This window comes from Camellia sinensis, chromosome 11, assembly GCF_055761805.1.
Source record: "Camellia sinensis isolate YWXY chromosome 11, ASM5576180v1, whole genome shotgun sequence".
NCBI classification, from domain to species: Eukaryota; Viridiplantae; Streptophyta; class Magnoliopsida; order Ericales; family Theaceae; genus Camellia; species Camellia sinensis.
This window is the reverse complement of record NC_138971.1, coordinates 122,214,041-122,226,515: the sequence shown is the minus strand read 5'-3', so window position 1 is coordinate 122,226,515 and position 12,475 is coordinate 122,214,041. Positions and strand designations below refer to the sequence as shown.

At 32.8% G+C, this 12,475-nt stretch overlaps 1 protein-coding gene across 2 annotated transcripts; it reads right to left on the bottom strand.

Annotated features, from left to right (window-relative positions):
• Window positions 1-3,112: 3,112 nt before the first annotated feature.
• Window positions 3,113-7,320, bottom strand: LOC114293594 (histone acetyltransferase). 2 transcript variants are annotated; one of them, XM_028237685.2, is made up of 5 exons: window positions 6,865-7,320; window positions 6,644-6,758; window positions 6,416-6,530; window positions 5,287-5,999; window positions 3,113-3,399 (listed from the first exon to the last, which is right to left on the bottom strand). In XM_028237685.2, the coding sequence occupies exons 1-4, from the start codon at window positions 6,963-6,965 to the stop codon at window positions 5,296-5,298; spliced, it is 1,035 nt and encodes a 344-aa protein (XP_028093486.2). In that variant the 5' UTR covers window positions 6,966-7,320; the 3' UTR covers window positions 3,113-3,399; window positions 5,287-5,295. The 2 variants fall into 2 exon arrangements, with proteins under 2 accessions (XP_028093486.2, XP_028093487.2); XM_028237686.2 differs by lacking the exon at window positions 3,113-3,399 and adding an exon at window positions 4,953-4,989 and having other exon boundaries at window positions 6,865-7,234.
• Between the last annotated feature and the right edge of the window lie 5,155 nt (window positions 7,321-12,475).

Below are 12,475 nucleotides of genomic sequence, written 5' to 3'. Positions count from 1 at the left end.
TCAGAAAATCGAACAATCGTGGAGCAATTGAAGTATTGCCTCGCCTCTAAATCTCTCGAACAATTTGACTCTTTCCCAACAGCAGCAACACCATAATTGCTAGGGAAACAGAACAGAGAGAGAAAGGGAGAGGCAGAAACAATTCTCAAGTGAAAAACCAGTTCAAGAACAGGTAATAAACCGAGATCTATATAATAAAGTAGGAAATAAAACCCCAAATTCAATTGCCTCAATACTTAACACAGATTGAAAATCCCAAATTCAATAACCCATTTTAAACCCAGATAAACAACCAAACCCTGAAGTCTCACGTTTGGTCAAAAACATAACAACAATTGCTTAATGCTAAGAAAACAGACAATTGAATATATAAGAGAGAGAGAGAGAGAAAGAGAGAGACCTCGCCTGGGAAGGTAAGAGAACAATTGAAAAATCGAAAAACTCTTTCCGAACAACAGCAGTACCACAATTGCTTAATGCTGGGGAAACAGACACAACAATCAGAGGAGAGGCAAACGTGTAGAGAAAACGTGAGAGAGAACGTGTAGAGAGGGAGTTGAAGAGAACGTGGTGGGCAGACGTGGGAGAGAGAGAGAGAGAGAGAGAGAGATGAGCGCTTGGGCGGGAATGAAAACATCATCTGGACCATTAAATGAAACAGTCCTGCTTTTGGGAATCATCTCAGCCGTTAATACCAAATATATCTCTGATACATTTTATATATTTTCAAAAACAGTCTTGTCTTATTATATATATATATATATATATGAAAAATGTTTGAAACCCCTATTTTTTTGAAATCTCCACAATCCCCTTTGGATCTCTACTATTGATAGTGTGGGCCCCACACATATATGAGTGGATCCTACATATACATTAATGGTTAAGATCCAAAGTAGTTTTGGGGGTCTTCAAAAAATGGAGGTCTCAATCAATGTATATTTATTTGAGTAATGTTAGAATAACTAAATTTGTTTATCATTTTTTTTTTTTATATAAGTAAATTTGTTTATCATCTGACATGTACCTGTAATTCATGTATTGGTACAATGTATTAATCGTGGAGCTTATTGCACCAATGCAATGATAGCACGAAAGATTTTAATAAATTTGACGTTGGTGGTTCAGGTTGTGAGCTAGCCCAATAGTCTTTGGTCCAACCTCTAGTCCAAGAATGACTCGAAAACAAGCCTTAAGGGTTTCACTGGTGGGTAGCGGCGGAGTCAGGAATTTAATATAGGGGTACTTATTGATTTTTATGCGATTTTATTTTGTGGAAGAATAATTATCATATTCTTTTTAAGGAAGAGATGATTCTAACTTTGATTTTCTTTTAAAATATTTCTCCATGACAATTTGAAAAAACTAAAAATCAAAATCACAAACTCTCACAAATCAAAATCTTCAATTTTAATACAAATCAAAAATTTTAATTTAGCACAAATCACAACAAATCAAAATTTCTAATTTTAGCACAAATTATAACAAATTAAAATTTTCAAAATATTAATCACTGCAAATTAATATTTTTAATTTTAGCACAAATCAAATCCCTAATTTTAGCACAAACAACAACAAATCAAAATCTCTAATTTTAATATAAATCACCACCAATTAAGATTCATAATTTTAGCATATCAAAATCTCTTATTTTAACATAAATAATAACAAATAAATTTTTTTTACAAATCAAAACTTGACAAATAACAATAAATTAATACTCATAATTTAAAAATAAATAAATAAAGTTGCCTGTAAACAATGAAGAGAAGATACCAAAGTTGTAGTATGATCCCAAATCTGTGTTGTGTGAGCCTAATTTGGTGAATCGCGAGTCGGTAAATTGCAAAGCAACAAAAGGAGACAAAGAAGACAGAGAAAAAACGAAGACACTTACTAGTACTGTGAATAAATAAAAAAATAAAGAATTTCATATACTTTTAGGATTTTAACCTCGCCGTAATTGGAGTTGTGTGCACTTATCCAAAAAGAAAAAAAATTGTGTGTGAGTATTTGGTTGGGATTAAAAATATAAATAAAAAAAGCACAAAAACAAAAACGAGGGTACGTGTGATGCGGTGTAGTGTGGTACGTCAATGTGCTTGTATTATGTATAGAAAAGGACATTGTGTGTAAGTGTAAGCAAGACCCCACTAAAAAAAAAAATTTTGAAAAGTCAAGGGGCACGTGACCCCTCGTCCCAACGTCCCTCCGCCACTGCCAATGGGTGTATGCCCTCCGGTGGAGAAGTTAGTTGTCTTGCTAGATTAGAATAGAATGAGGTGGTGTGTATGCATCATGCAGATTGCCTTGGTTACCTGCTTGAGGGATGCTACGTGATCTATCTTTCTTGAGGGCTTCCCCTTGACTTGTTTGGTGTATGAGGTGGTAGCTAGAGCCTTCAGTCCTTCCTGTCCGCCACTTCTTTTTGCTGTTGGGTTTCTGTCCCAAGTCAAACCCTTGAGGGTTGGGCCCTTAGGCTGCGTGTTGGGCCAAGAGGTAGTGGGTGTTTAATCAGTTGGGTGGGGCCCATAGTCAGGAGGATTAGAACAACATATCTATGTTGAGTTGGGCCAATTGGGCGGGTAAGTTGGGCTGGTTGTATCAATCTTTGTTAAGGTAATAAATAAAAAATAAAAAAACTGATTAATTTGAAGGGTGTTTTATATTGGATTTAAATCTATTGTATTCGAATTGGGTTTGTATAATATTCATTCAATGGACAATCTCGGCCTCCCACAAATCTGTCTGATCCCATAACCACATCAAAATCTTATCATTTACTACTTTCTTCTAAAAAAACATAGGCCAATGGCTCCTTACAAATAGCTGTTTTGAATGAGAAATTTTTCATTGGAATTTGGATTCTTTATCATTTGATTGGTTATGTGTGTATCAAGGATTGGTAGAGAAAAATGAAAATAAAATAAAAACAAAAAATAAACTCAAATTGAAGTCCTTAAAAAAAGCTCTCTTTTGTTATCCTAGAGATTTTGACAAAGAAAAATTTCAACTATTCATAAATATTACTTTAAAAATTAATCCCAAATAAAAAAGCAATCATCTAATGATAACAAAGTGTTTTAACATATGGAAAATTACAAATCAGTGAGACAGTAAAAAAATATTTTACTATATTTTTATGATGGTACAAATTTTCCTTATATATGGTGCAAACCCTTCTTGTGTTTGGTACAAAGTCCTTGTGAGATAGAGTTATGCAAAAAAAAAAATTTCCTTTATAGTACAATTATTTTTTCATTATTCCACTCATTTGTAATTTCTACTTCCACATACCACATTGTGTGAAAGATCAGAAGAGCTAAATACCACACCCCCTTAGCAAAATATCACTTCTTGATCTTCTATCCATTCACCAAAGTGGGTTTGAGACATGTTCTGATATACAGTGAAAGAAAAACAAAAGATTAAAAGAAAAGGTACAAACAATATAAAGTACATGTCATCAATAATTTCATCAACCGACAAAAATAAGGTGAAATCCCAGGCACCATAAAGTGAATTATATATAAAATCTTAAGTTTTCTAGTAACTTCTTAGGGGTCCATTTAACTTTTGTTTTCTTGTCATTCTTGATGATTCCATATAAGTTTCCAAATGTTGCATCCTTGTGGGGAAGCAATGATTGTTTTTTCATTTTTATTTTTATGTTTGTATTTTCTACTTTAAATTCCACTAACCCATGCACTCATTATGTCTTCATTTGGCAATTTGGATTGCAAAAATGCTTTAGAGCTCTAATATAAGAGCTCTAATAGCTCTAAGGGGAAGGTGAGACACACCCTGATGTGATGTTTGTGCCTTGTTTTGTTTTGTTTTTTTTTTTTGCTTTGACACATCATTAGAGTTCAAATTAGAGCTCTAGATTTAGAGCTCTTTAGCATTTCCCTTTGGATTGGAGTGGATTAGTTTTGGGACTATTTTACTGATAAAAAAATAAAATAATCTTTTTAATTTAATAAGATAAAATATCACATTCAATTCATAATTATTACATTTTTTTTCTCACAAAAAGTCAAAAAAGCTAAAATGTCTATCCCAAACAAGACTTTTTAGTTCCAAACTAAAATAGCCAAAAACCAAAAAACTAACCTACCATGACCTCTCAAATTTCATATAATCATGACAAAAATATTCCACAAAACTGGAGTCATGTCTTTTCTTTTTTTTTTTTTTTTTTTTTTTTTTTTTTAGGCATAATGGCTCAAGATAACATATATGAAACTTTTTTTTTTTTTTTGATAACCGAGTATTCGGGCCAGCACCCCTTTCGGAGTGACGCACCTCGACTAATCTCGGAGCCTTGAACCAATCGACCAGGCAAAGGCGCAGTGGCCCGCCAGTAGCCAGCTGGGGGTGGGATTCGAACCTGAGACCTAGAGAGGAGCAAACTCCTAGGTCCCTGGTCCCTTATCCTCAACCAACTAGGCTACCCTTGCAGGTTATATATGAAAACTCTTTGGTTGCATTTGGTAGAATTTTGCAAATATGATTTAAGAGTATAAGTTGTATTTGGAATTTGTGAGTTTTGGAATTATGATTTGAGTGTAGAAAATTTGTTTGGAGAAAGAGTTTTGAATTGAGTAAGAAATTTTTGATGTGACATGATATTGGATACAAAAACTTATAACTCATAACCAAACATACAACTCAAAATTTTATTAAAGCACATAAAAAAATTTAAAAATTCGAAAAATATTTTTTTCGAATATATAAAAATTAACATGTGTCAATTGCAAAAAAAAAAAAAAAAAATTTACATTGTTCCGGTTAACCGACCGGACAATCGGTGGGACGACCGGTTAGGCCAAATTTGAAAAAAAAAAAAAATTTGAAAATCGGGCCTGAGACAGGAGTTTTCTTTTGATTGTGGAAATACAATTTGAAAGTAGGAACCACACATGAAATTAGAATAGGTGGGTAGAATTATATTTCCAAAATCGTTCCAAACCGAGCCTTTCATTTCCGCTGTATAAAAAAAAAAACATATATGAAACTCTTTGCTTCCCACTCATATAAACCAATTGACTCAACATTCTCAGTTTAAACAATTAAAGGTCAAGTGAATAATTTTTTGCCCTCTTTCCACATAATCTTGTCAAATATTCCAAGCACAACCAAGTGGAAATGGGTTTTCCAAAAAACAAAAACAGAAAACGAAAAAGCAACCAAACATACACTTTTGCTGCAAAATTGCATGAAGCAAGCAACTCATCAATTCAATGTTTCAAAGATAACTAATGACATAGAAGTTAGTCTACAAACCTGCATTGCTCAACAAAATTGCCTATCCTCTGATGGGTCACAAGTTGCCTTTCGCTTTCTCATTGTCGTCTCTATATTCATATTCTCAGTCACAGAACTCCATTTACTCGAACATGAGTCCAACGGATCATGACCATTGGCCTTGGGGAAGAAAGAGAACTCTCTATTCTCTGGATAAGTATTTGAACCGACATCTTCAACCTCCTGTGGCCAACTATTCTCAACACTTACGCATGGAACCGATAGAGGACCTAACCGCAACGACAAATCACATCTGATTCCAAATGGGTTCTCAGTATTTTCCCTCAAATTTGCTAAATCACAACCAATCTCAGAAAGCGTTGCATTGTCAGAGTTCAAGTTGGGAGGGATTTCAAAACTAAACTCGGATACTTGAGATTGAAGCTGGTTTCCATAGTACAAGGGATAAAAGTGGTACTTGCTACAAATTAGATTATCCTTTTGGGGGATAGAACATTGAGATTCGGAGCGTAAATGGTTGGCATTCATGGTAGTAGATTTTATAAAGTTCGAATTATTATGAGACACGAATGGCGATTTCATTGTATGATTTCCCTGAATTATGTTCTCTAGATTGTTGGGAGGAACATGAGTAGGCCCCGAAGGAGAGGTTGTAGTAAGGTAGGATCGCAGATTGTTATTTCGTTGGCTCCTTGATGCTCTTCTCGGAGTGCAGCCCAAATTGAGAGCAGCTAAGACAAATTAGAACAAGAAAATTACACATGTTACACTTCAAAAACAATCCATTTGATAATTGAAATCAAACATTTACTTGAAGCTATTACATTTTAAAGCATCTTAAAATGCATATGTTGCTGTGTTATATATCTAGCATGATTATATATAATAATATCATAAATATGTATCAGTATTAGTAATACGATTATTGATCCGTTGATATACTGATAAATTAATAAACAACAATTTCGAAAGTCTAAAATTCTGTTATGTAACCGGTGTAACCAGCGATACAACCCGTAATGGCTGATTTTTAAAACCTGACGAGTAGCATATCACTAAAATGACTACAAACAATTTTTAGAAATGCTGATTTATATTCAAAGATTGAAAATTGGCAAAGAACAAAAGAAAATTGAATAATGGATACCTTCATTGCAAGGCCGAAGAAGCTGTCCGGTTTCGGAACTCTTGTCATGTCGAATGATTGTGTCAATGGCATCATTTGTTCTACCCCAAATGGTTTTAAGATCCATGTACTCAGCCTAACAACAAGTGTTTTCAAAAGTTCACACAACATGAAAATGGAAAGAACAAAAGAAAAAGTGGGTATTGAGTGAAAATTTTGGTGTAGGAAAGTGAAGAACAAAAGCAAAACCTCAGAATTGGCTTTGGAGTAGATGATTTCTTCAGCTTTCAAGACCACAATAGGGAGCTTCTCTTGCCATTCTTTGTTCTTTTTAGTTGCTGAGTTATGAATCTCATTCACAACCCTAATCAAACACTTCATAGATATTAAAAAAAAAAAAAACAGAAATAGAGAAACAGAGATTTGTATATATGTGAATGGAGAGAGAGAGAGAGAGAGAGAGAGAGAACCTGAAAATTTCTTGGATGAGACAGCCTCTGATGGGTTGGTGTGTATCACTGTGCCAAGCTCTTCTAACACACTCATAGGGTCTTGGACCTGGTCTAGGCATCTTCGACAACTGAGAACAGAGAAGAACCAGAGAGAGAGAGAAAACAGAGCACTCTGTTTCTACAATCAGAACGCAATTGAAGAAGAGTTGTGGTTGCTTAATGCTTTTGCTTGGCTACTCCTGACTCTCTGTAGTCTCCAGTCTTCAAATTGGGCAATGCAGTACTAAAATTTAGTAACAGTGAAGAAGAGAGAGAGGAAGAGGGAGAGGAAGAAGGGGGGGCCTGCCTGTTTTCTTTTCTTTTCCTTTCTTTTCTTTTCTTTTCTGTCTTTCACTCAATTATTCAAGGGAGTTTATTAATGAAAGTGGTATGTCCCCCACTTTTCTCTCTCCTCTCTCTCTCTCTCTCTCTCTCTGGGCTGACTGTGTGAGTGAGTCCCTCTCCTTGACCATTCTTGTAGTGGGGGGAGAAGCTTTCATGATATTTGTCACTGTTAGTCGAATTCAAACAAAACCCCCCCACACACTGCTGGAAAAAGTTCATGTCAACAATCACAAAGAAAGAAACAAAGAAAGACTTGACTCATTCCACCCTTTCAAGAGTTTAGCTAACTTTGGAAAAAATATATTTTTATTGTTTGGAGTTTGTTGTTTTAGTGGTTTTTTATTTTATTTTATTTTATTTTTAGTGAATTTTTTTAAAAAAAAGTTTAGGCTTTTAAATTTTATTATGAACCAAAGAATTAAAAAATTAATTTTAAGGCTCCGTTTGGTAAGATTTTTAAAATTCAATTTCACTCCTCACTTTGAGTGTAGTGTTTGGTTAAAGTTTTAAAAAATTGATTCCACACCCACTTTTGAAAACATATCTATCCGGTCATCCTCTTGGGCGTCCGGCCGATTGACCGGAACAGTGTTCGTGTTTTTTTTTTTTTTGACACTTGTTATTTTTATATTTTAAATAAAAAATATTTTCAATTTTTTTATGAGTTTTAAATAGAATTTTAAATTGTATGTTTGGTTATAAATTGTAAATTTTTGAATCAAATATCATATGTCACATCAAAAATTTCAAACGCAATTCAAAACTCATAACTAAATAAATTTTTCACACTCAAATCATTATTTTAAAACTTACAAACTCAAAATACAATTCTATTATCAAATTATTATTCTAAAACTTTATCAAAGGCTACCTCCAACCAAAGTCCAGAAAACATAAAGATAAACAAAAAATAAATAAATAAAGATAAACAAAAAAGGAGTAGATTCTTTTTGGGTTTTTTATTTTATTTTTATTTTTTCAAAAAAAATTATCGTTTAAATTTGTACAAATCGGAAAAGTTAAAAAAAAATTGACATAAATTTTTTTTTTAAATCATTAAAGATAAAAAAAAATTCAAAAAAAGATGTGGCTTATTTTTGTGTTCCCAAATCCCCTGAATTTACTTGGTGTAATCGACTCAAAAATAGATTAAGTGGACATATTTTATCTTTCAATAATTCAATATTATTATAATTTATAAGATTGTTTATTGAATAATGACACTCGACGGAATATAACTATTATTTTTAATATTTTTATTCTTAGTTTTGGATTTCTAACATGTTCAGTGGAGGTGGCATTTGAGCTAAATGTTACAGTAATAATGTATAAATTTGTACTTTTTGTAATTTTTTAACGTCACGCTTGTTATGTTATTAAAGTAAATCATGTTTTAGATTTTAAATTTTATTATTGTATAATATATTAGTTATTAAGAAAAAAACTACAAGAATTATTAATTTACATATCATTTTGCTAAATATTGTCAACTATAAAATCGGACTGAGTTGAAATTAAAAGTTAATTTATTTTTCAAATTAGGCTTGGATTAACAAAATTTAACATAGAATGTACTGTTTTCAAACACTGAAATTAAATTATTTAAAAAAAAAAAAAAAAAAACACACGCACACACAGAGCCAAACAAGTCATCTATAAAATATTAATATCGAGTTATGCATGTGAATTTGAAATTTAGAATTTTTTTTTTTTTTCATACCGTACCATTAGGAGGGACCTAATATTGAGCCAAGTTTTAAATTGAACATATATTTTTAGTATCTAGTCCAAGTCTGCTGTGAATCCAACCTGGTTGATGATGTCCATGCAACATTTTAAACCTTCAATTTTATTTTTTATTTAAGAAAATTAGTTACTACTTCTCCAACATAAGTTCGTATTCCAATCCATGTGAAAAAGTGTTCAAAATTGAGGTCCTTCAGTTTTTATACTATGAAAGACGAGATCCATGTTCTACGTTGGAGACCTCAATTTGACATTGTTAGCCCTAAATTTGAAATTAGGTATCTAATTTTTGCAATCAACTTTGATCTTATACTTTTAGCCCTTAATTAAAAATTTCACTATTTTGAAAACAGGTTCATTGCCTTGCTCTATGAGCATCTCCAACGGTGCGTTAATTTTTTAATTAAACTTGAGTAAAAGTTTTTTTTGATATCATTTATTCCAACGGAGGATTTTTGCTTTTCATCAAACCACTGGTCGACCGGGCGAACGATCGGCCGGTTGACCGGCCAATGTAAAATTTTTACAATATGATAAGGAACAACATCAGTGACCAAAATGATAATCTTCTCTTCGATTAGGAGGCTTCACAGCCATCAGAGCACATGTCAGACGAGAGTATGCCTGACATCAATGGTGGTGTTATTGAGATGTAAAGGTTGGGGTATGTTCTCTCTCAATTGAAATGATACCGAGGGACGACTCTCTTTCTTCTTCATGTTATTAGGTAAAACGTTCAATACTTTCAGAGAATGGTGGTAGTTTTGGCAGTAGTTAAAGTATATTTTTACTAGTGCTTTTATAAATTTTTGAAACTTAAATAATTGTTGTTGTCTACGTTTGATTGTTGTTAATTTCACAAACCTTTTTAGACAAAAGTTGCAGTTAATTTTTTTTGTGTGCGCGCTATAGAGATAATTAATTCTTAAAACTATTTTCATTCAGTATATTTCGCATTATCTCCAATTTATTGATTGTCTAATGCCATTGATGAACCATATTCAAGTAGTAGAGTACTTCTTGTTAGAAAAAATAGTACCAAACTATAAGGAAAATATAAATTAAAAATATATAAATGCTTTTTAGGCAAAACCAAAAACTGAAATATATCAACATAATAACGTGATAAAACTTACAATACATAAAAGGATAAAACCTGATCGAGTCGAGTGTGTGACACTCTTTCCTTAAGACAGATTCGTCCTCCCACCGGTGCTTAGGACTCACTGGACGTCTATCTCCCAGGATACAACGATCAATGTCTTGCACTAGTAGCACTACTATTGCAAGCCTATCGAACTTTGCTGTGCATGAACTCTCTTTATAGGAAAATGAGACTCAGAAAATATGAAGAATAACGCAAAGTGAAGAAGAAAATGACAATTCATTGACCAAATTGAAGTGAGGGAGATGGAATATATAGACTTCTATGTGACTCTTCAGAAAGGTTGTGAGCCTTTAAAAGGACACACCCTTCCATCTCAAGAGACACAACCATTGGAGTAAATTTAAATTCAAATTTTTCCAACAATCCCCCACATGAATGAAATTTACGGAAATGACATGCAACAACATGCAGACAAAGAGAGAGTACATTAAGGAAATACCCTGCATCGGGATAGGTAGCTTTCGGCTTTGAACCTTCCCTAGTGAAAGCCTATCGAACTTACTAGCTAATCAGTGGACGTGATGCCTTGAACTGTTCAGCCGTTTGTGTAAGCCAAGACAATAGAATTCACACAGAATATCTCCAAACACAGTTTAGTTCTCACAATTGTGCCCATTTTGGCCTTGGGCAAGTCCTGATGTTTCATGAGTGCTTTAGAAAATTTAGCCTTATCAATTCTCATAGAAGCGGCCCCTTCATACTCATATAGGTGATCCTTATTTCGAGTCTCTTAAATACTCCTCTTGAAAGAGACCCCTCTAGGGTTTTCAAGATATAAGTGATCATTAAAAGCATAGCTTACCCTAAGTCCCCTACATACAACACATGTTGCAAATATCACTCTCATCATAGGAATGGATAGAAGTTAGACTCCTTTAGTGATTTCTGGCAAGCCACACATAACTTAGTTGTCCCTTTGAACTTAGTTCTTGGGATCTCCAGTCATTTAAGTAGGGTTACCATTATGATGACTCTAATGTAATAGGCTTTAATCACATTCCCCTCGATAAACTTTCCCTCATTTGCTTTTTAGTCAAACTTTTGTTTAACGGCCGCTATTTTTCCGTTTGACCTTCTCAGTTATATATCATTGAGTGGTTCGTGGATCCACTATATTATCCTTGGACAATATGCACAACTAAAAGCAAATGTCTTACGGTATTAAGTCTTTGATTATATCGAGACTTACCGTTACTCTATGTCACTTCTATTTTCAAATTTAAATATTAAACATAGAGGTGTTCCTTAGGAGTAAATGAAACCATATTTGCTTCTACTCCAACTTTGACCTATAAAAAGAATTGAGATTCTTTGTGGACCTACAATCGGAACCGTTACTTAGGTAAAATTTTCCAAGCACCCGACATTTTAAGCATTCCAAGGAAACTTAATTTCTCTTGCTGGTGTATAATTACACACAAATATTAATACACCCCCACAATTCTGAGATAAATCAAAACATATCATTAATTGGCGTACTTGAACTAAATAACAAGATGTAAATTGCTTTGTGAATATAATCACAATACCAATTTGTCTAAAATACAATTAAACTTCACAACTTGCTTTTGCAGTACAAAGAAGAAATGACTAATACCGGTTGTGGCCACAACACTTTGTCAAATGATATTTCTTTAGCCATAATTAATTTCTTTTTGTTTACTGCAATCCTTAATTCCAATCTCAACATGGAATATATATATCACTGTATAAATACATTTACATCTTATTTGTCTTATCCAGTATTGTTGACTATGTCGACAATTACCAAAGTGGCTTTCACCCATGAAATATATATATATATATATATATATATATTTAACTCATATAATATTTCATTACAGAGTTATCAGTCACCATACCAATTTTAGTCATTATTCCAAAGAATAATTAGAATTCCTTAGTCATTATTCCAAAGAATAATTAGAATTCCTCTTATGTCAAAACACATAAGTTCACATTTTTATCAATACTTTGATAAATAATTGACATCCATTTATAATACACCACATACCAAATTGATATTAATGACATCATAAATTGTCAACTCTACAACATATGTAGACATGGACAAGATTAACAAATCAAACATAATCATAATTGTCTAATTAATCTCTCTTCCCCCCATTGGTGATAATACATAAATTAGCACAAACAACATGATTTATTTCTAGACAAGTGTTACTGACACAAATAATAACTCATTCAAAAATATTTGGGACAAAAATGGAATTATGTCTTCTAATTCAAAAGATAAACTTCCACATTAAGAACATGATTCATGGTTAAACCAAGTCTTCCACACAAGTGAAATAAAGACAGAAGACATCC

Bases quoted from the DNA above. Each gene is read 5' to 3' on its own strand.
- LOC114293594 (XM_028237685.2), bottom strand. From the start codon at position 6,965: ATGCCTAGACCAGGTCCAAGACCCTATGAGTGTGTTAGAAGAGCTTGG. The intron at 6,759-6,864 runs GTTCTCTCTCTC...GTGTTTGATTAG, and splicing joins CTCATCCAAGAAATTTTCAG to GGTTGTGAATGAGATTCATA. The intron at 6,000-6,415 runs GTATCCATTATT...AATTTGTCTTAG, and splicing joins TCTTCGGCCTTGCAATGAAG to CTGCTCTCAATTTGGGCTGC.